This window comes from Hyperolius riggenbachi, chromosome 2 (genome assembly GCF_040937935.1).
Source record: "Hyperolius riggenbachi isolate aHypRig1 chromosome 2, aHypRig1.pri, whole genome shotgun sequence".
Classification (NCBI taxonomy): Eukaryota; Metazoa; Chordata; class Amphibia; order Anura; family Hyperoliidae; genus Hyperolius; species Hyperolius riggenbachi.
Genome location: NC_090647.1, coordinates 119,055,805 through 119,079,879, shown reverse-complemented (window position 1 = coordinate 119,079,879; position 24,075 = coordinate 119,055,805). Strand labels below are relative to the sequence as shown.

Genomic DNA, 24,075 nt, shown 5'->3' with positions numbered 1-24,075 from the left:
AGGTCGAAAGGCACATAAAAATCGGTTCAAGTAAAGAATTAATTTTGAACTCTTTTATGGTGATGTTTAAGGCAATTCACTTTATAATTGATGCAGCTTCAGAGTCAATTCGGTTGACAGCCAGGGCTGCAGCATTAGCCAATGTGGGTAGAAGAAATCTTTGGATAAAGACTTGGGATGGAAGTGCTTTATCCAAAAGTAAAGTATGTACAATTCTGTTCTCTGGTGATTTATTATTTGGGCCTGAATTAGAACAAATTTTAGAGCGCACTGCGAATAAAAAGAAATCTTTTCCAAAGAAAAGAGAATTCCAGCAAGCAAAAAAGTTTTTTCGTCAAACCGGTCAACCTAATAAAGCAGGCCAACAAAACAAGCGTAAGCAGTGGTCCTTTAACAAGATGCAGAGCAAGCCGAACGCTTTGTTCAAAAGCATGGACGCTCAGCCCAAGCAGAAGTGACAACGAAAATCAGGTGGGAGAAAGACTTGGGAAATTCCTTCTATACTGAAAACAAATTGCGACAAGCCCATTTATAATAAATCTTATCGAGAACGGATACCACATAGTGTTTCAGGAAAAAAACCCCGAAACGTTATGTAACAACAAATCCAGTGAAAATTGTAGAAAACACAAAACACTTGGAGACTATTCTACAGGACATGTTAGAAAGACAGGTAATAACAGTAGTTCCTGTAAACGAAGAAAAGAAAGGGTTTTATTCCAAAATATTCCTGGTAAGAAAACCGACAGAGAAATTCCGACTGATATTGAATCTCAAACCAATAAATCCGTTCATAAAACACGTCAGGTTCAGGATGGAGTTGATTTACACAGTGCGGAATCTGCTGATTCCGGGAGGTTACATGATCAGTATCGACTTGAAGGACGCATATTGGCACGTACCAACCGAGACAAAATCTCAGGCGTTTATGAGGTTCGCGGTAAGCAACGAGAACGGAATTCAGCACTTCCAGTTCCGTTGTGTGAGAAAACGCGGAAAAGCCGCTGTGTGTACTGGAAGCAAGGCGGCTGATTCCGCGTCGAGCGCTGCGGTTTGTCCGCAGCAGTGTGCGTCTGGTGTGGCTGGGTCTGTTAGTTCACACAGGCATGCGCGCGGCAGAAGTCAGAACTTTTATACCAGCAGGAGATGTATCAGCTGATCAGGACGATCAGCTGATGCCTGCTGGACTCCTGATTGGCTGAGTGGCTCGGGCGGGGCGGCAGAGTCCTGCAACTATATATTCAGGTTGCTTGTCAGTTGCTGGTTGTTTGCCATTGCGAATGCCTATGTGTTAGCACTCAGACCTTAGTCAGATCCTTCAGTGTGGTGGAACCAGGTGGACCTGGGAATCCACACTTAGCCAGTTCACTGTATTATTATCTGTGTTATTACTTAGACCAGTTCCAGGGTGTAGAGACCACGGACCTCACACCCCAGACTAGGGAACTTGTGTTATCATTCTGTTATACTTCAGACTAGTTCCAGGGTGTAGAGACCACGGACCTCACACCCAAGACTACGGAACTTGTGTTATCATTCTGTTATACTCCAGACTAGTTCCAGGGTGTAGAGACCACGGACCTCACACCCAAGACTAGGCATTGTTTGATATCTGTTATGACTTATTGCATTTCTGACTTTCCCTCTGCTTTCTGATTCGGTACCTCGCATATCTGATTACCTGTTGCCAAACCCTGCTCGCTTAGGATACCGAATCAGTCTTCTGTCTTTGTACCTTATCTGTCTGTGTGTTGCCGACCTGGCTTGCCCGACCTCGAGAGCTATCTCTCTCGTTAAGAGATAGTCTCCAGACCTGGTAGTGACTACCACCCTAAGGTGTCACTCACTCACAGGTTCAGCCTACATAACCCTGAAACTCCACCCCTTTGGAGTTCTCAGGCTACTGGAAGGTCTCTGTTCCTACCAAAAGGCAGTATCGTCCATACTGCCAAAGACCACCTGCTCCTCGGGTGGTCTTACTCAAAGTCATTACTGTTGCACCAAACACTCACACTATAAAGGTGTCCAGAGGTTAGTTATACTTGGATTATCGGTGATTCTGGAGATCATCAATAATCAGGTATAATCTGTATTCTTAGTGATACTGCAGATCACCAATAATCAGTTTCTCTCTGTGTGCTGACACCGATTGTTACACGTTGCCTCCCATTTGGGATAAAATCGGCTCCACGCATATTTACGAAAGTCATGGCAGAAATCGTGGCGGAACTTCACAGGAAAGGGGTTATGTTAATCCCTTACTTGGACGATTTATTGGTTCAAGAAGATTCAATGCAGATGTTATTGAAGCACAAAGAGATAGGGATTGCAGAATTAGAAAAAGCTGGATGGGTGATCAGCGTCAAAGTCGCGGATGCAACCATCTCAGATTATCCAGTTCCTAGGATTTGTAATAAATACAGTGGAACAGAGGATATTCCGCCCAGAGCTGAAAGTGGTAAAGATAACACAGGAGGTAGAAAGAGTCAATTCCCTGGCATCAGTGTCTATCCGGGAAGCAATGAGGCTACAGGGACTATTAACTTCATCAGCTCCAGCAATACAATGGGCAATGCTACACACAAGAATATTACAGATGTGGATTCTGAAAAACTGGGGGAAGACAGTACAAACGCTAGATCACATTGTAAAGATATCAGGTCAGGTGAAATTATCTCTACAGTGGTGGTTGAACAAGCAGACTCTGTCGCGGGGAAGACTGTGGCAGTTCCCAACAGAGATGGTGTTGACAACAGACGCAAGCATGTCAGGTTGGGGAGCGCTTGTTCAAGAATTCCAAATACAAGGGCTCTGGGATCAGCGTTTGAAAACTTAGTCTTCAAATTACAAGGAACTGATGGCGGTAAAATTGTCTCTAGTATCAGCAATGCATTTACTAAAGGACAGTCATGTTCAGTTGAGAACAGACAATGCAACAGTAGTAGCATACGTGAACAGACAGGGAGGAACAGTCATTCAAGTTACTAGACCTGTCATTAGAGATCCTAACGTTGGCAGAAGAAAATCTGAAATCTCTGACAGCTGTACACCTGTAAGGGTCGATGAACAGTCGAGCAGATTTCCTCAGTCGTACGCAGACGTCAAACATGGAATGGACTTTGAATATAGATGTATTCGGGTGGCTAGTCAAAAGGTGGGGAGTACCACAGATAGATTTATTTGCGAACAAGGAAAATACGAAATGCAAAATGTTCTTCTCACTGAATGTGGCGGATGAACCGATGGCGGTAGATGCACTGGCGCAGAAGTGGGAATTCAAGCTGGCATACGCATTTCCACCTCTGAACATATTGCCTCTTGTGCTCAGAAAGATATTGAGGTCAGACACGACAGTTATACTAATTGCACCCAATTGGGACAGAAGATCGTGGTATCCACTAATATTGAAAATGAGGATAGCCGGGCCAGTAGTATTACCAATGTTAGACAACAGTGTTCTCCCCAGATTTTATTTCCAGCCGGGTGGCATGAAAAAGTAGCCGGGTGGGGAAAGATGAGAGAATGCAGGGCCGGTGCTTCTCTGCACAACTCTTCTCATGTTCAGAGGAGAACGTGAGCCAATGACAGCCGGGTGGTCACCAAAACTGGCTGGGTGGAGCACCCAGCTAAAAGAGCCTGGGGAGAACAGTGGACAATTTAGTCACAGTTCAGGGGGAGAATGTTACTCGCCGGATAAAATGGAACCTAGCGGCCTGGTTAGTGAAAGGTCTATCCTTAGGGGAAAGGGCTTTCAAACGGAGTGATTGAAACTCTTTTGGATAGTTGGAAATTAAATACCCGTAAAATGTATGCTAAATATTGGAAAACTTATAACCTTTGGTTAGAAGAGTCTAAGTTTAAGTCTTCGGAGGTGGGCACAATTTTGGAGTTTCTGCAAAACGGAGTTGATAATGGTTTGGCCCTAAGCACGATTAGGGTCCAGATATCAGCGTTATCGTTTTTTTTTAGACAAGCAGTTAGCTAATGATCCTTTAATTATTCGTTTTTTGAAGTCTGTGGAACGGAAAAGGCCAGTGCGGGTGAAACCTTTTCCGAAATGGGATTTATCGACGGTACTTAAAGCTTTGACAGCGGCTCCTTATATGCCTGCAGAAGACTTGGATTTAAGACTGATAACACTCAAAATGGTCTTTTTGACAGCCATAACCTCTGCAAGACGTATAAGTGAATTAGAGGCATTGTCATGTAAAGAACCGTTTTGTACAATATATGATGATAGAGTTGTTCTCAGAACCAGCGAAGAATTTCTGCCAAAAGTCGGGGACAGATTTCACAGATGTCAGGAGATTATATTACCGTCCTTTTATGCTAACCCAGTAAATGAAATGGAGTACATTGGATGTAAGGAAAAGTCTGATAGAATATCTGAAGAAAGTAGAAGATATCAGGAAATCAGACAGTTTATTTGTTAATTTTTCTGGTAAATTGGTAGGACAGAAAGCTTAAAAAAAACGATAGCTAGATGGATCAATCTATGCATTATAAAAGCGTATAAGATTAGCAATTTAGAAATCCCGGGTGAAGTAAGGGCTCACTCTACCAGGGCAGCGTCTACGACCTGGGCTTTCAGAGCAGGGGTGTCTCCAACGGAGATATGTAAAGCGGCGACATGAAAGAACATCGACACATTCATGCGCCACTACAAGCTGGAACGGATGACTGCAAAAGGTCAGGAATTCGGAAGGAAAGTCCTGCAAGCGGTCAGCCCGCCCTAAGGTTGGTGATGTGGTTGTTTTCTCGCTCATCAACTCGTAGTATACCTGTCCTGGAGGGTTACTGGAAAAACCCTAAGCTAGCTAACAGGTAGATTTATTTTAGGTAATCCTCCAGGACAGGTTGCGAACCCACCCTAAAAAAAATAAAATAAAATGTATGGATATTTATGTTATACGATATATGGTATAGAGGTGTTAAAATGTAATACAGTGTATAATGGAGCGTCTGGTTTGTAGACCATGTTGTAACGATTGGTGTCAGCACACAGAGAGAATCTGATTGTTGATGATCTGCAAAATCATCAACAATACAGATGTATACTTGATTATGGATGATCTGCAGAATCACCAATAATACAAGTATGCCTAACCTCTGGACACCTAATGAGTAAAGTGTTAGATGAACTGAAGGCTATCTCCCGAGGAGCGGGAGATGTAAACGGCTCGGCCAAGAGCCACCTGAGGGGCAGGTGGCCCTGGGCAGTGCAGAAACTATCTCCTAGATAGTGAGGACCTGGTAACCAGGGATAAGGATATCAGATGGTAAACTGTACTGCAGCCAGGGTAAGAGATCACTGGCTGCTAACAGACCGGACTCTCTGAGGAACGGGAGTCCTGGTTGCAGCTGACACCTGGTGGAATCGTGTTACTGCTAGTACAGTTAGACTGAGCACTCAGGGAGAGTGACAGCTTGAGTGGTCGGACAGGCAGGGTCGGCAACACACAAGCAGATATGGTACAAAGATAGAGAGACTGATTCGGTAACCAGGTACAGGCAGGGTCTGGCAACAGGTAAGCAGATATGCGAGGTACCGAATCAGAAAGCAAGAGAAAGGTCGACAGAGCAAATGGTCATAACATATCAGTATAACAAAATCCTAGACTGGGGTGTGAGTTCCTTGGTCTCGACACCCTGGAACTAGTCTAGAGTATAGCACAGTAATAGCACAGTGTTCCTAAGCTTGAGTGTGTGGTCCTTGGTCACAACACCCTGGAACTGGTCTAAATGATAACACAGCAATGACACAGTATTCCTAAGCTTGGGTGTGAGGTCCGTGGACACAACACCCTGGAACTGGTCTAAAGTATAACACAGCAATGACACAGTATCCCTAAGCTTGGGTGTGAGGTCCGTGGTCACAACTCCCTGGAACTGGTCTAACATATAACACAGCAATGACACAGTATCCCTAAGCTTGGGTGTGAGGTCCGTGGTCACAACACCCTGGAACTGGTCTAACATATAACACAAATGTAATCTGGCTAAGTGTGAATTCCCAGGTCCTCCTGGTTCTAACACACTGTGAGATCTGACTGGTCTGAGTGCTCACACGTTAGTATTCGCAACGGCAGACAACCAGCAACTGACAGGCAAGAAGTATATATAGTGCAGCGCTCCTCAGCGCCGCCCAGTCCCACTCAGCCAATCACCCACTGCGCTGGGATCAGCTGATCGTCCTGAGCTCTCCATCTGTGTGCACTACTAGGCTCAGACAAACCAGACGCATGCTGCTGTGCGGAAACCGCCGGTCTGAACGCGGAAACAACCTCCCCGCTGTCAGAACGCGCGGTGGTGTCTCCGCAATCCATTACACATGTTCAGGGTTTTCTTGGATACATACTGCCGGACACCTGTGGTGGACGTGAACTTATAGAGAGATCAAGTAGATGTTTCCTGTTTCCTGGGAGGGGTCAAATCTCGTAGTATACCTGTCCTGGAGGGTTACCTAAAATAAATCTACCCGTTAGCTAGCTTAGGGTTTCGCAATGCAATGCAACACAGCACAGCTAGTGTGCAAGGGCCCCTAGACATATGCTGCGGCTAAAGTCCCCTGTGTGCCATAGCATTCAGGCCCCATTCACACCTAAAAACGCAAACGTTTTGCGTTTTTGTGCACTGTTTTTTTCCCCTCCCGGCGCTCCACTGCACACTGCGTTTTTGTAAAAAGCACTTTTCAAAGTGTTTTTTTCAGAGCGGTTTTGTAATTCACTCCCTTGCGCAAGGCAGGAAGTGAACTCTTTGAACCGGAAAAGAATAAATACAATGTATTTATTCTTAAAAATGTTCACGCAGTCGCTGCATAAAGCGATTTTGTGAGCATTTTGTGTTTTTACTATACCTTCCATTATAGCAAAAATGCCTAAAAAAAAAATGGTACAGGCAGCGCTTTGCTGAGCAGATCAGAAACAAACTTGCCATTCCCACTTGCCAATTTTTTCTCAATCACGTTTAGCGCTTCTATAGCACTAAACGTGATCGCCGGGAAATCGCATGAAAATTGTGCAGGATACAAATTTGCATTCGGCGAAACGCCCAAGTGAGAACGGGCCCATAGGGTATTATGGCACTAGCGCTTTAAAAAGCATTAGCGCTTGAGCGTTTTGCCAAAATTGCCGGCAAAAACGATCAGATGTGAACGGGGCCTAAAACATGTCATGCCATATTGGAGAGACGCGTGTGAACCCTGCCTAAAAATAGCTGATCGTTCCCCAATGCATCTCCAGCAATCGTGTAAACAACGAACGAAGATTGCAGTGTGAACAATTGTCTCAATGATTGCAGTAATTTGCATGTGGGTCTATGGTGTCTGAACTATCGCTCGCCAATTGATCTGTCATGATGTCAGTTTATACAAATGATTGACAGTAACTGGATAGTGTACTGGTTAAGGGTTCTACCTCTAAAACAGGAGACCTGGGTTCGAATCTCGTCTCATTAAGCCAGCACCTATTCAGTAAGGAGTCCTTGGGCAAGACTCCCTAACACCGCTACCGCCTATGGAGTGTGTCCTAGTGGCTGTAGCTCTTGGGCTTTAAGTCTGCCAGGAGAAATCGCAATATGTTGTTCTATGTCTGTCACAAATGGTAATATATTGTTAAACACAATTTCAGAAATTTCCGTTAACCATCGTATGACGAATTATTGTTACACAATATTACACAAAATCGTGAAAATGTTCATTACGAAAAAATAGTCTGAAAAATTGCATCAACCTTTATTTTCTCTCTCCCTGCAATACAAGGGTCCCCTCTCCCCTGCACAGCCTCAGTCGCCACAGTCTCTGGTGACACCTACCCCCATGCAAAGTAGTGCAAGAGATATGTTGACCGTTACAGTGCTTGGTCTCCTCTCTTGTGCGGTTGCCCACTCTCATTTCTCCCCCGGGGAGGGTCAATGAGATGCAAATCATTCCCTTCATATAGGTAGGAACATACTAGGCAGAATCGCATATGTGTTTTCCATAGCACATAGTGGAAAACGCAGATGCGATTTTGCCTAGTGTGCTCCTACCCTATAGGATTATGCAAATTATGTATGCAGCTCGAAAATGGAACAATCAAAATCTAGCTTGATGGGATTTGATTGGTCCATTTTCAAGCTGCACACAATTGCATACAGAATTTGCATAATCTTAAATAAACTTGAAAACGATTTGCATCTCCCGTCCTAAGGTGCGTACACACATGTGACTATAGTCGTTTGTAACGATCGTTCCCCGATCTTTACAAACGACGATCGTTACAAAAAACGAACCACCGACTATTAAGGCAAACGACGAACGAGCCAAATCGCTACAAAAGAAAGTTCTGTCTCGGCGGATTTTAACCAACGACGATCGTTTGCAAAAGTAGTACATCGTTGCAAACGGTCGTTCGTACTAGGCTTGACATGCGCATTTCACTATTTCTCCCTGAAACTTCTCATTTTTATGCGCAGGCGCAATAGTTGCTTTACGTGATGTAACGTTCGTTCTAACGATCAGATCGTTACACACATTTAAAAACTAACTTTACTCAGGTCGTTCTTTCATCAATTAAAAGCTCGTTCGTCGTTCTCAACGAACGATCGTTGTCGCATGTGTGTACGTAGCACTAGTCTTCTTGTATGTTCCATAATATATTGGAGTATGATGATGACATTACTTAGAGGGACCCTTAACTGAGAGGGATATGGATGTTTCCTTGTAAACAATACCAGTTGCCTGGCAGCCCTGCTGATCTATTTAGCTGCAGTATATGGCTGAATCACACACCTGAAACAAGCATACAGCTAATCCAGTCTGACTTTAGTCAGAGCACCTGATCTGCATGCTTGTTGAGGGGCTGTGGCTAATGCTTCATACACACTTGAGGTAAAAGTCTTTGGAAAATACAAGATCACAGACCAATTTTACCCCCTTCCATGTAGTATGAGAGCCATACCTACACAGTCTTTTCTATGGAGCTGAACTCCCCATCAGAAAAAAATCTTTGCAAGATGCTGCACACAAAGATGCTGTACACATTCAAAAGTTTATTAACTGCAAAAAATCCATTCCTGCAAAATGCATTCAGTCTATGAGATCTGCAGATCCTCATACACACCTGGTTTAACAGACTTCATCTGCATATCTGGCAATCATCTGCAGATCTGAAAATCCATCCTGGTGGATCTGACTTTTATCTCAAGTGTGTATAAAGCATAAGGCTGCTTTCACAGTGGGACGTTACAGGCGCACGTTAGAGCAGCCTGTAACGCACCCCCACCACACAGCAATGAAAAATCAATGGGCTGTTCACAGTGCCCACGCTGCGTTACACAGTAACGCTTCACGTCAAGACAACGTACTGCATGCAGTACTTTATACGCGGCTAAGCCACGTTAGACTGTTTGCACATGCTCAGTACAGGTGTTTTTATTTTAGGGGTGGAGAGGAGGCGGGGAGAGGCCGCTACGTAGCCAGGCACATGGCTACTTGGCATTCACTGCACTTGCAGTATTTACTCTTAGGAGCGGCCGCTGATTGGCTGGCGGGACCACGTGATGCTGAGAGCTCCGCTCACGTGGTCTCCGCAGCGCCTCCGACAGAGCAGGCGCACCAAGAGCTGCTTGTAACGCGGCTCTTGGTTGAGTCCTGCTCCAACACCACCAGGCGTTGCATTAGGGGCACGTTATGTGCCCTATAATGTCCCCTAAACGCAACGTCCTGGTGTGTAAGTAGCCTCAAAGTATTAGCGATACAGGATCAGCAGGGGAGTCAGGCAACTGGTATTATTTTAAAAGGAAAAATCCACATCCTTCTCAGTTTAGGTTCCCTTTAAGGCTCTTTCACATAAACGGCTAAATGCCTGCTGGCTGCAAAATTTTGCAATCAAATGGTCAATAAGATGGAAACAATTCCAAGTTCATACAGAATCCTACAAATGTTGTATGTGAATGTATACAACTTAAATGGACCAATCGAATGTCACCTTGCCAGGATTCGATACAAAATGTTCATAATCGTGAATGAATTCGGAAAGCTTTGCACCTCATTGACCATCCCTACTGCCTGATAAAAAAACCAAAACTGCTGCATGTCATGTCCAGGGGTGGCTGGCCTCCGCTCAGGTTGGGTGCACACATAACATAACATGAAAGGCTGCGTTTTATGTTATGTTTTCATTTTATGTTTTGTGCGTTTTTGTGCCTTTTTGCTGTTTTTGCTGCGTTTTTGGTGCGTTTGCGTTTTTACCGAAGATGCGTTTTTCAAGCGTTTTGTGTGCATTTTAACGCATTTGATTCGCATATATATATGCTTTTTCCATACATTTTCAGATTTCCAATTATGCAAATCACTAGGAAGACAACAGAAAGTAGAAATACATCACAAAAAAGCATATAAAAAACGGATACCATTGCGTTCCCATTGACTTTTATGATGTGCGTTTTTCATGCATTTTTGAAGATTATGCAACAAAACCAGCGTTTTTGAAACCGCACGCATCAAAAATGCACATGCGTTTTTGATATGTGTTTTTTCCTGTTGGCCAGACTTCCATTACCAGCAAAAACGCAGTGTTTTCTGCAATGCTAGCGTTTCTGCTATGTGGGCACTCAGGGTGCGTTTCCACTAACGCGAATTCGCATGCGTTACCCGCATGCAAATTCGCATAACCAATAAAAGTGAATGAGCCTGTGTCCACTTGTCAGGAAAACAGAGCGTTTTCTTGTGCAGGAAAAATCTGCTCAGCAGAGCCATCCGAATTCGGACACCGCACACACGCATGCGATTCGCATACAATGTATTTAATAGGGAATTCGCATGGTGTTTTTTCATGCGAATTTTCATGGAATCAATGAAAAAGCACACAGGCACTGACATGGTTAAATTCGCACACAGCGTCATCCATGCGAAATCGTATGCGAATTCGCGGTAAAATTTGCATACAACCGCATGCGATTTCGCTCCTGCATGCGAATTCGTCCGCGGAGAATCCGCGGCGATTTCCCACCGCACTAGTGGAAACACACCCTCAGCCTGAGATATGTAAGTGCCACTGCAAATACCCAGCAAATAAGCAAAAGTGGCTGACAGGCAGTGAAAGAGGATCATTGGTGAAAAATACAGAGCTTGCAATGTAAGGGCTGGAACCCATTAGAGTGGTTTTTTGAGCGTTTAGGGAGCGCTTTAAATCGCTAGTGCTTTCCCTAAGCGCTCTGCCAATGTAAATAAATGTTACAAATTCCATGGTAGCGATTGCGATTAGCAAAATCTCAATCGCTGTACATGCAGCATTTAAGGAGCGTTTGCACTTCAATGTAAAGTATATAAGCGCTAGCAAATCACTCATGAATCACCACACATAGCGATTTGAGTGTGATTTTAAATGACTGCAAACTGTAAAAAAGAAAAAAAATGATACATCGAAAGGACCTATCAGAATTAAAATTGCTAATTGCAAATCGCTACAGAATCGCTGGCAAAAAGCTTACACTTTTTAAAATCGCTCCCAAAAAGCGCTGGAAAACCCTCATGAAATTGCTTACAAATTGCTAATTAAAAATGCTAGCGATTTTACTAGCGATTTGCTATTTCTAGTGGGTTCCAGGCCTAATGCTACATACACACTTGAGATAAAAATCTTTGGAAAATGAAAGATCACAGACCAATTTTACCCCCTTCCATGTAGTATGAGAGCCATACTCTACACAGTCTATTCTATGGAGCTGAACTCCCCATCAGATACAAATCTTTGCAGGATGCTGCACACAAAGATGCTGTACACATTCAACAGATTTGTCTCTGCAAAAGATCTCATACACATCTTGTTTAACGGACAATCATCTGCAGATCAGATCCACCAGGATAGATCTTCAAATCTGCAGATGATTGTCTGAGCTGTAGATTATTGTTAAACAAGGTGTGTATGAGATCTGCAGATATCATAGACTATGGGCTGGTGCACACCGAGTGGGTTTTCTGGCGTTTTTGATACGCTTGGTCAATGTATCTCAATGGGGTGGTTCACACCAGAGCGGGAGGCGTTTTGCTGAAACACATACTCCCGAGGTGATGCATTTTTTGGATTGCGGAGGAGTTTCTGCCTCCAATGTAAAGTATAGGAAAAACGCAAACCGCTCTGAAAAACGGCAGTTCAGAGCGGTTTTGCAGGCATTTTTGTTACAGAAGCTGTTCAATATCAGCTTTACTGTAACAATATATGAAATCTACTACACCAAAAACGCTTCCCAAAACCGCAAAATGCTAGGTGAAATGCTACAGAAAAATAAGAAAAAGCGTTTCAAAATCTGCTAGCATTTTGCGGATCTGCTAGCGGGTTTTGGTGTGCACTGCACGGATCTTTTGCAGATACTGATCTGTTGCAAGTGTACAGCATCTTTGTGTACATCATCTTGCAAAGATTTGTATCTGATAGGGAGTTCAGCTCAAAAGAATAGATGTGTAGAGCAGGGGTCCCCAACCTTTTCCGTCCGGCCCGGGGACCACTTTCTGACCAAATTTTTTTGGACAGTGTCGTTCGCAGCGGTATAGCTAGTATACTCCCAGTATGGGTAGGTAGTGCCCCAGTATAGCTAGTAACAGCTAAGGTAACAGCAGCGGCGGCCGCGTGGAAGGGGGGAGCAGGCGGGGGGGTAAGAGGACAGTCCCGCGGCCCAACTGCAAACGTCCCACGGACCAGCAGTGGGCCGCGGACCACAGGTTGGGGACCCCTGGTGTAGAGTATGCTCTCATACTACATGGAATGGGGTAAAATTGGTCTGTGATCTTGCATTTTCTAAAGACTTTTAGGCCTCTTTTCCACGGACTGTTGATAGGCAGTGAAATGCCTCTCAAACTCTCACAACTTGCTGCTGCCTGGTAACTGCTCACTGCTGCTTGATAACTGCTCACTGCAGCCTGGCAACGGCTTGCTGAGCACACAGTTCAACAGTCTGTGGAAAAGAGGCCTTAAGTATGCTAAGGCCTCCTTTCCACGGACTGTTGAGCTGTGTGCTCAGCAAGCAGTTACCAGGCAGAAGTAAGCAGTTACCAGGCAGCAACAAGCAGTTACCAGGCAGCAGTGAGCCATTGTGAGAGTTTGAGAGGCATTTCACTGCCTACCAACAGTCCGTGGAAAGGAGACCTAAAGCTCTGTGGCCACCCCCACCTGCATTACGGCAGCCTGCCCCTGCTCAGCAGGCGTGGCCTAATTGGTGGCTGCTGAGTTGGGGGTGGGCAATGCAGCTAATAGTGGCTGCACAGTTTCAGAAGATTTCAGGGGAAAATGGCCATGACTGTCTTACCAATACAGTGAGACGAAGTTTCTGACATGTAATGAATTACAGGCGAATGGGTGAGTGATTAACCCTACCGCCTGCCAATCCTTGCAGCAGTAATAGAGAGCCTTGGGCTTCATTTAGACAGGAGGCTGAATCGTGTGCTTGTCGAGCAGTTCAGTGTTCCGCCTGCCGTCCATGAGAGCCATTTGGCTGTAATTACATGGCAGCGTTTGTAACACCACACGTGTCAGAGCTTGACACGCAGTGGAACTGTGTAAGCCTCAGCCGCACTCAGATGTGACTCCATGGCCTGTCTGGTGCCTGTACTGACCACTAGGCATGGGCTTCTGAGTCCTAAGCCAACTCGCATTTGTGATTAAAATGAGGCTAAATTGCCTCAGGTGTGTGCATGGGAGACAGGGGGTTACTTACCCAAAAGTCTGCCGGCTTCGATGCATATCACATGTCTCGCACGCATCCCATGTGAAGAGTAGCGAAATTCACTACTGCACACTTCCTCCTTTCGGCATGAAGGCGGAAGTGTGCGGTAGTGAGTCATGGAACGCGTCCTATAGGCTGTATGCGATATGCATAGAAGCCGCCGGATGTCTGGGTAAGTAACCCCTTGTCTTCCATTCCTTTTTTCTTTCTCTGCCTGAAAGAGTTAAATATCAGGTATGTAAGTGGCTGACTCAGTCCTGACTCAGACAGGAAGTGACTACAGTGTGACCCTCACTGATAAGAAATTCCAACTATAAAAACACTTTCCTAGCAGAAAATGGCTTCTGAGAGCAGGAAAGAGATAAAAAGGGGAATTTCTTATCAGTGAGGGTCATGCTGTAGTCACTTCCTGTCTGAGTCAGGACTGAGTCAGCCACTTACATACCTGATATTTAACTCTTTAAGGCAGAGAAAGAAAAAAAGGAACACAGCATAGTTATTAGTGTGCTTGGCACTGTACATACACATGTCTATTTCATCATGTCACATGTCACTTCGGGTATCCTTTAAAAAAAAGAAAAACCCTGGATATTTCCTTTAAGGGATGGGACCCACTAAAGCTTTTTTGGATGTATTTTGCATCATCGGCTATTTCAAAAACGCTTTGCCAATGAAAGTGATTCTTAAATGATTGCAATTAGAGCTAATTGTAATTGCAGGACATGCAGCATTTTGTGAGTAATTGTCCTCTAATGGCTGGAACCCACTAGAGCGTTTTTTTTAACGTTTAGGGAGCGCTTTAAATCGCTACCGATTTCCCTAAACGCTCTGCCAATGTAAATGTAAAAAATTCCATAGTAGTGATTTGCGATCAGCAAAATTACAATCGCAGGACATGCAGCATTTTGGGAGCGTTTGTGCTTCAATGTAACGTATTGAAGGGCTGGCAAATCGCTCATGAATCGCTACACATAGACAAAAGTGTGATCACTATCTAAGTGTATTGTTGTCCTCCATTCGTGGAAAAGAGGCCTTATTATTGGAGGTTACACTTTTTAGCTTGTAGGCATATAAAACGTGCAAGTAACAGTAGGGGCTCTGGCAATCCGCATTTTTCTGCGTGTGAAAACACAGCTCTAAGTCCATGTTAATTCAGCAGTTTAACACATGGGGAAAAAAAACCCTAAGGGCTTGTTCACACTAGGAGCGTTTTCGACCTTCTTTCAAGCGCAGGCGATTTTTAAAATCGCCCAAAAATGCTGGTGCAATGAATCTCTATGAGAAGCAGGGCTGTGGAGTCGGTCCAAAAATCCACCGACTCCAACTCCTCAGTTTTGGATTACTCCGACTCCGACTCCTCCTCCTCTAATTTGCATATTACAATTTTGTTGATTAAAAGTATGTAACATGAAATTCGTCTCTTAACTGCCAACGCTTAGGAATTTTACAAGACAACTGAAGTGAGAAGGATATGTAGACTACTATATTTATTCCCTTTAGACTAAAACTAGTCCTTGGTAAGAGTACTTGTAAAAGGTACAAACCGGAACAAAGAACATCTATCAGGCCCTAGGCAATGTAAGTGTGGGTACATGTAAGAATGATGTGCAGGTACTCTGCAGGGGAATGAGGAGATTGTAAACAGACAACACCTCTGTATTCAATGTGCACAGCATTCTCAGTGGATTCCCTGCAGCTCTGTGGGGAATGCATATGTAGAGTATAGTACTACTGTGTAACAAAGTAAACCTGAGACAGATGAAATTAAAGTTTTATACATACTTGGGGCTTTCTCCAGCCGCCTTCAGGATAATCAGTCCCTCGTTGTCCTCCTCCACCACCTGGATCTTCTGGTATGAGTCCAGGTACTTGAGCCAGTCGGGCGTAGTGCGCATGCACACACTCCGCCGCCAGGAGCATTCTACACCTGTGCAGCACTATTGCGCAGGTGCACAATGTTCCTGGCTGTGGGAGCGGCATGCGGCCGGACAGCGCTGACTGGCTGAATTACAGGACTCATAGCAGAAGATCCGGGTGGTGGAGGACAGCGAGGGACTGATTAGCCTGAAGGGGGCTGGAATAAGCCCCAGGTATGTATATAACTTTACTTTTCATCCGTCTCAGTTACCCTTTAATTTGTAGTCACCAAACCAAATTTTAACATATCAAATAATCTGATTTCATCAGCAAAGGGAGTGCATACATTTGCATAAATCAGCATCAATGCAGAATTATTTCCATCTCGTTGACCATCTCTATTAGTGACACAGCTACACATCAGGCTTTATTCTTACAGCATAGATGTTATTTAGTATATATAAGAGATTCCTGTGTACACATCATATATACAGTCACAATCAGATATGTATATCTGACCTTAAAAATACGGGGACTGCTTTATTGAAGCAGCACAAGTAACTAATTTTGATTGGTTTATTTCATTTTTGTGGACTAAGCACAGCTATTACTGTATATATACTGTATATATACATTATTTTTAATGACTATTATCTGAGAAATACAACATTTTATCATATTTTCTATTTTAATTACAGTTACAAATTCATTAGGAGTCGGAGCATTTTTTCCCGACTCCGACTCCAGGCACCCAAAATTGCGCGACTCCACGACTCCGACTCCACGACTCCGACTCCGACTCCACAGCCCTGATGAGAAGGTTCATATCAGCGTGGTTCTTGCGTTCAGCAAAGCGGTGCCTGTACCACTTTTGGGGCGATTTTGCTCTAATGGAAGGTATAGGAAGAGCACTAAACGCTCATAAAACCTCTTTATGCGGTGATTGCGTTCGCATTTTTTAGAATAAATACATTGTATTTATTCTTCTCCAGGTCAAAGCGTTCACTTCCTGACTTGCGCTTAGAAAAGTGCTTTTTCCAAAAACGCAGCGCGCAGTGGAGCGCAGGGAGGGAAAAAAAAACAGCACACAAAAAGGCAAAACGCTTGCGTTTTTAGGTGTGAATGAGGCATAACAGCCTGCACAATCTTTATATATTACATTATGCGCCTTCATAGTGGCCAATTGAATTATCAGTAAGGCGGGCAAATTTGGGCGCCCAATAAATATCAATAGTTGGGGCTGTAGGGTGCCCAAATTTCCCTTCCTTACCATTATTCAATGGGCCCCTATAGCAACACCCGACAATGTTTTTTTTCTTTCTTTTGTGGGGATGGTTAAAGGAACTCCGAGTACCTCTCATGGACTGCAAAGTACTTGAAGATGCATACCCTTTATGTAGCTTGTGCTCTCCTCTTTCATTTGATGCCTGAATCGCCGTTCTACACCAAATAGTTTTCGTTCGATTTCAATTTAAAAATCGCGACTGCCATCTTGGCTATGTTATAACTTCCCGGGTCACCCCCGTCTTCTCTGTTAGAGAAGTGCATCACTGACTGAAGCAGGAAGAGGAAGTGATACGCATGGCCATTGCAAGAGGCTCCTCCAGAGGGGTCATAGCACGACTTTGTTGGAAGTCGTCTGCCTTAAGGGTATAACCATGAGAGGTGTTCGGAGTCCCTTTAAAGTTAGCTGTGGGGGGTTGGAGAATAGCCATGGGGGAGTTAAAGTGTACCCGATACTTACCTAAAGAAAGGAAAGTGTAAGGCTTCCCTCTCTATTCTAATGTTCTGTCACTGAATGCAGCATTGTTGCTAATCTCATTGTGGCGACGCGAGCACGCCCACGCATGCGCAGTAAGCTGGAGCTGAGGGTTTCGTGCTACTTCACATGCACGGCCATGCTCTCGTATCTACTGTGTGGCCAAGCTGCAAGAGGAGAAGGAGCGTGACCCCAATCTGGAGAAAAGCCACGCTCAGCGACGGGGGACATCAGAGTAGAGAGTGAAGCCTCAATAGGATTCTGAGGATTCCCTCTTTTTAACCACTTGAGGACCCACCCTTTACCCCCCCCTTAAGGACCAGCGGCGTTTTAGCTGATCTGTGCTGGGTGGGCTCTGCAGCCCCCAGCACAGATCAGGGTGCAGGCAGAGCGACCAGATCGTCCCCCTTTTTTCCCCACTAGGGGGATGATGTGCTGGGGGGGTCTGATCGCTCCTGCCTGATGGGTGTTGCGGGGGGGGGGGGGGGCACCTCAAAGCCCCCCTCCGTGGCGAGATTCCCCCCTCCCTCTCCTCCCTGTTCCCCCTGGTGATCTGGGCTGCACAGGACGCTATCCGTCCTGTGCAGCCAGTGACAGGCTGTCCCCTGTCACATGGCGGCGATCCCCGGCCGCTGATTGGCCGGGGATCGCCGATCTGCCTTACGGCGCTGCTGCGCAGCAGCGCCGTACAATGTAAACAAAGCGGATTATTTCCGCTTGTGTTTACATTAAGCCTGCAAGCCGCCATCGGCGGCCCGCAGGCTATTCACGGAGCCCCCCGCCGTGAATTGACAGGAAGCAGCCGCTCGCGCGAGCTTCCTGATTAATTAGCCTGCAACCGGCGACGCAGAACTGCGTCGCTGGTCCTGCAGCTGCCACTTTGCCGACACGCGGTATGAGTGCGCGGTCGGCAAGTGGTTAAGGTGCTTCGGCTAGGGATCGCTGTACGTTAGGTATTCGTAACGTGTGTGTGTGTGTGGGGGGGGGGGGGGGGGAAGGATATAGTGTGAGAATTGACTTAGGTTTGCTGTAGTAAAATATCAGTATTTTATACTAGTATTTTATACTAGTTTTATACTAGTTTTTCCCACTTTAAGGCCCCATTCACACCTAAAAATGAAACCGCAATGTATGCTTTTTTTTCCCCTCCCAGTGCGCCACTGCGTGCTGCATTTTTGTAAAAAAGCGCTTTTATAAGCGCTTTTTCAGAGCGGTTTTGTAATTCACTCCCTGAACTCTTTGACCCAGAAAAAAATAAATACAATTTATTTATTCTTAAAAAACGCAAACGCAATCGCTGCACAAAGTGATTTTGTGGGCGTTTTTCCAATACCTTCCATTATAGCAAAAAACGGCTCAAAATGGTACAGGCAGCGCTTTGCTGAGCGGAATGGAAACAAACCGCTCAGCTGTGAAATCTCACATCGGGTTTTTTTTAACCCATTCGCGCTCCATCGTTTTCACTTGAGAAATGTTCACCTCCCATTCATTAGCCTATAACTTTATCACTACTTCTCACAATGAACTGATCTATATCTTGTTTTTTCCGCCACCAATTAGGCTTTCTTTGGGGGGTACATTTTGCTAAGAGCCACTTTACTGTAAATGCATTTTAACAGGAAGAATAAGAAAAAAACGGAAAAAATCATTTCTCAGTTTTCAGCCATTATAGTTTTAAAATAATAATACATGCCTCCATAATTAAAACTCACGTATTGTATTTGCCCACATGTCCCGGTTATTACACCGTTAAAATTATGTCCCTATCACAATGTATGGCGACAATATTTTATTTAGAAATAAAGGTGCATTTTTTCCGTTTTGCATCTATCACTATTTACAAGTTTTAAAATTAAAAAAAAAAATAGAAATATTTCATCTTTACATTGATATTTAAAAAGTTTACACCCTTAGATAAATATTTACATGTTTTTTTTTTTATTGTAATTTTTTTATATATTAAACATTTTATTTGGGTATTTTTGGGAGGGTGGGATGTAAACTATAGTTTTATAATGTAATTGTGTGTTGTTTTTAATTTTTTTTACTTTTAGTTGTAGTTTTACTTTTTGGCCACAAGAGCCATGAGTTTGTTTACATGACGTCACTCTAAGCGTAACACACGCTTAGAGTGACGCAGGGGGGAGGCAACGGCCAGAAAAAGCACAGCTTCCGAGAGAAGCTGTCACTTTTTCAGCGGGGGAGAGGAATCAGTGATCGGGCACCATAGCCCGATACATACATTGATTCCGTGGCTACCGAATCCACGGCCGGGAGTGCGCGTGCACGCGCTCGATTGGCCGCGGGAGCGTGCGGTAGCGCGCATGGTTCCTGGACGTAGTTTCTACGTCCAGGAACCAAAATAGGTTAACCTTTTTTTTTTTTAACCTTTTTTTTATGCATGTAGCTAGCCTAGCGCTAGCTACATGCTTCCCCGCTCCCTGCGGCGTCCCCCCGTACAGTCCGATCGCCACCGGCGTGTATGCCCATCCGGAAATTCCGTTCTGAATGAGATTTCCTTGAGTGCTTTCCCCGTCGCCATGGCGACGAACGGAGTGACGTCGTAATGTCACAGGGAGTCCCGATCCACCCCATAGCGCAGCCTGGCGGCGATTGGCCAGGCTGCGCAAGGGGTATGCGGGGGGGCGGTGATCGGACCAAACACGCAGCTAGCAAAGTGCTAACTGCGTGTTTGAAAAAAAAATTATGCAAATCGGCCCAGCAGGGCCCGAGAAATCCTCCGCAGCGGCTTACCCCGTGTCCAGCACAGGGTTACCGCTAAGGAGTTTAAGCTCCACCCCCAAATTAAGCAGCGCCTCACAGACTAAGCCCCACCCCATGGGTGTTTTATTACTTGATTCTGCTGCATCTACTTACCATAAATTGCAGGCAGCTGCCATCTCTGTGCCTTGTGCATCCTTCTTTCCCCTTTTGTGCCTCCTTCAGTCCCTTGTGCCATGTCTGACTCCCTGTTTGTCCTTCTGTTTCCCTGTGCCTCCTTCAGTCCACCTGTGCCACCTCTGCCCCCTTCTGTGCTCCTCTGTGCCTCCTCATGTTCCCTTTGCCCTTATTTGTCCCCTTGTGCCACCTCTGCCCCCCCTGTTCCTACTTCAGTCCCCATGTGCCTTTATCTGTCTCCCTTTGTGCCTCCTTTTGTCTCCATGTGCCTCTTCAGTCCCCATGTGCCACCTCCTCTATTCCCTGCGCCTTCCTCTGTCCCCCTATGCCTCCTTCTGAGCCCCTTCGTGCCTTTTTCTGTCTCTATGTGGCTCTTTCTGTCCCTTCTGCCTCCTTCTGTCTCCCTGTGGCTTTCTGTCCCCCTATGCCTCCTTCTGTCCCCCTTTGTGCCTCCTTCTGTCCCCCTTTGTGCCTCCTTCTGTCCCCCTTTGTGCCTCCTACTGTCTCCCTGTGCTTCCTACTGCCCCCCCCCTTTGTGTTTTTTGTTCTGTCCCCCATTGTGCCTCCTTCTGTCCCCTGTGTTCCTCCTTCAGTCCCCCTGTGCCTCCTTTCCTTCTGTGCCTCCTTCTGTCACCCTTTGTGCCTCAATCCGTCCCCAATGTGCCGCCTCCTTCCCCACTATGTGCCTCCTTCTGCTCCACTTTGTGCCGCCTCCTGTCCACCCGTGTGCCTCCTTCAGTCCCCCTGTGCCTTCTTCTGTCATCTTTTGTGCCTCCTTCTGGCCGTCATGCCTCCTTCTGTCACCCTATACCTCCCGCTGCCCCTCTGTGTACCTCCTTCTGTCCTCCTGTGCCTACTTCTGTCCTCCTTTGTGACTTCTTCTGACCCTGTGTGCCTCATTCTGTCCCCCTGTGTGCCTCCTATTGTCCCCCTGTGTGCCTCCTATTGTCCCCCTGTGTGCCTCCTTTTGTCCCCCTGTGTGCCTCCTTTTGTCCCCCTGTGCGCCTCCTTTTGTGCCTCCTTCTGATCCTCTTGTAGAGGTGCCTGGTCCACCAGGCTGACCAGGTGGTCACGACTCAAGAGTGCTGTGCAGAGGGGGAGGCATGGGGGGACTGCAGCCACCCCACCTGCCAGATGTTGTGTCCCCAGGTGGTGAACTGGCTTGTGGTATCTATTAGACTCTGCTCCAGTTCATTGGCCACAGCCCGTAAGCTCACTTCTGCAGCCTGCGGAGTCTGTGGGTTCCAGCAGGCAGAGCAGGGCTATGGGAAAATGGCGTCCGAATCCCTGCACTGGAGACTATTTGTGTCTCCAGTGCAGGGCTTCGGGCACAATTTTCCCGTAGCCCTGCTCTGTCAGCGTGGGAGTTTCCAGCCAGAGTTGCTGCACGAAGATCATCAGGAGAGCTGCTGTGCGCCGGAGGGAGACCGGGAGAAGAGTCTTCTGCAGGTGAGTACATTTTTTTTTTCTTATAGCTGCAGGCTGGTATCAGGGCTATTAGGGGGAACTACAGTAATGGAAGGGGGAGGAGCCCTGCCTATTTGTATTTTCTGGTGAAACGCTGCCAAAATAAGTTATTTCTGGTGAAATGCTGCCGCATTACGATTATTTTCTGGTGAAATGCTGCAGCATTGATTTTTTTTTTTTTTTTTTTATGGAGGCAGTGCACCACAGGTTTTATCACCTGGAGTGACAAAAATTGCTAGAGGTGCCCCTGCTGATATACTACTATTAGTAGTAATTTACTACATCTATTAGCTTTTCTGGGTGCCAACCTCACCCTTTGTTGATTTATGCAAAAATATGCATGTTTTTCATGTGTGAATGTGCATGGTGTACCAAACTACAGGAGGCAGCATAAACCCAGTAGGTCATAATGATAAACAGGTGCCTCCTCCGCACAGCTAATTACTCCTGCGGCTAAATAACGTTTCTGTGTGAGTTTTGAGAAATTACAGCTTGCAGCAAATATTAATTGTCCATAATAAAAACTTGCATAAAACTGATGTATGACTGTTGCAATTTCACAGTTTCACGATAAACTTGTAAACGTATCACCGTGACAATTCTAGAACAATTAGCACCACAGTGACAATTCTAGAACAATTAGCACCACACGCGCCTATGCACCTCAGGGAGGTCTCTCCTTCCCGCCATTCTGTGGGGGCGGGGCCGAGTAGAGATAGGAGGAGCCGGGCTGCGGGCAGATGGAGGAGAGCCAGAGCGAGCTGTAGAGTGAGTGGTGTGCGCGGTGTTGGCGGCGGCTTCTGCTTCCTGGTGAAGACGGTGATATCTGCTGTGCCCGCCCTAGGAGTTCTTCCGCTATTGCCAGAAGTAGGCCAGGTATTGGTGAGAGGGGTGGGGGCGCGGCTGTCCGGGCACGGTGTCCGTTAGTCAGGCACTGCTGATGAGCACCATGGGAACTTCGGATATAGTGTTTGCATTTGTGATGTCTTTGCAAAGTTACTGAAATGCGCACAGCAATGTTTATAGTGTATGTGAGCTCCATGTAAATGTTCATGACCGACAGTGGCGTAACCACCGTTTTTGGGGCCCCAAGCGAAACTTTTACACCTCTTCCCTTGCCTCCCCTTGAGGGCCATCTCACAAAGGGTCATAAAACAAGTGTGGCTAGATCTTAACACCCATAACAAGTCTTGCTGCAAAAACGCCTGAACTGAAGTATAGTCCCTGGTTTGGAGGAAGAGAAGGTTTGTAATTGGAGGGGCCCCACACCCCCTGTGATGCAGGGGCTGCTCCACTCCAGTTAACTTCAAGAGAGTCTGAAGCCATTAAAAATACTTATTTTTACCTGCTGTTTATCTTAAGGCTACTTACACACTAAGATGTTGCGTTTTAGGGGACGTTATGGTCGCATAACGCGCCCCTAACGCAACGCATGGTACGGGAGAGGACGTTAGAGTGAGCCTCGTTAGGCGGCTCTATCCGCATAAGGTCTCCCAGAGTGGCGCTGACTGGCCGGCGGGACCACGTGATGCGGAGCGAGACACTCCGCATCACGTGGTCCCGCCGGCCAATCAGCGGCCGCCAGCGCAGTGCATATTAAGTAGCCATGTGTGCGGCTACTGTAGCGGCATCTCCCCGCCTCCTCTCCGCCCCCCACTGAGCATGTGCAAACCGTCTAACGCGGCTAAGCCGCGTAGAACGCACTGCATGCTGCACTTTCACTACAACGTGCAGCGTTACATGTAACGCAACCTGGGCAGTGTGAACAGCCCACTTGTGTTACATTGCTGTGCGTTGGGGGAGCGTTACAGGCTGCACTAACGTGCACCTGTAACGTCCCACTGTGAAAGCAGCCTCAAGGAATAATCAGCGAAAAAATGAATCAGCTTTACTCCCCTCGGGCTTTCTCCAGCCCCTTGCAGCCGACTATCCCATGCTGACCGCTCCGCTGCCGTCCTGGGTTCTCAGCGCGGTGCAGAGGCCGACCTCGAGGTTGTCCTTACTGCGCCTGCGTGAATCGCCACTGTCGATCATGGCAGCGGACAACGTCGTCCTCTGCACCGTGCGGAGAGCCCGGGACGGCAGCGGAGAGCGGAGCTGTCAGCGTGGGACAGTCGACTGCAAGGGGCTGGAGAAAGCCCCAGGTGAGTAAGGCTGATTTTTTTTTTTTTTTAATCTTTTTGATGATGATTCCTTTAAGCAATATGAGCAGAGGGGAAACGCTGCATTCCCGTGGCAGAACAAGGTCTTTATACCCCCCAAATTCCAGGGCAAAATTCCACGACTTTCCAGGTTGTGGGCTTTTCTGCCCGGGGAGGCAGAGCTTTGCACGCCCCTCTCAGTGAAAGAAGACTGAGAAGGGTGGTGCGAGGCAGAGATTGACTCCAGTTGAG

General features: G+C 46.2%; 2 protein-coding genes across 5 annotated transcripts in view; one reads left to right on the top strand and one right to left on the bottom strand.

The window, feature by feature from the left end:
• Nucleotides 1-24,075, bottom strand: part of NCKAP1L (NCK associated protein 1 like) — a 374,626-nt gene that overhangs the window by 345,656 nt on the left and 4,895 nt on the right. The window lies entirely within an intron of this gene.
• The window catches only part of LOC137545731 (gametocyte-specific factor 1-like), a 46,970-nt gene continuing 45,283 nt past the window's right edge, over nt 22,389-24,075 (top strand). The window contains exon 1 of one of the 4 annotated variants that reach the window (XM_068267284.1): nt 22,389-22,549. Coding sequence is in view for 1 of the 4 variants with exons in the window: in XM_068267282.1 (XP_068123383.1) it covers nt 22,687-22,709 (23 nt within the window). In the remaining 3 variants the exon portion in view is untranslated. Of the gene's footprint in view, nt 22,559-22,606; nt 22,710-22,773; nt 22,927-24,075 lie in introns of those variants that run through there. The other 3 variants (XM_068267283.1, XM_068267282.1, XM_068267285.1) reach the window with 3 other exon arrangements.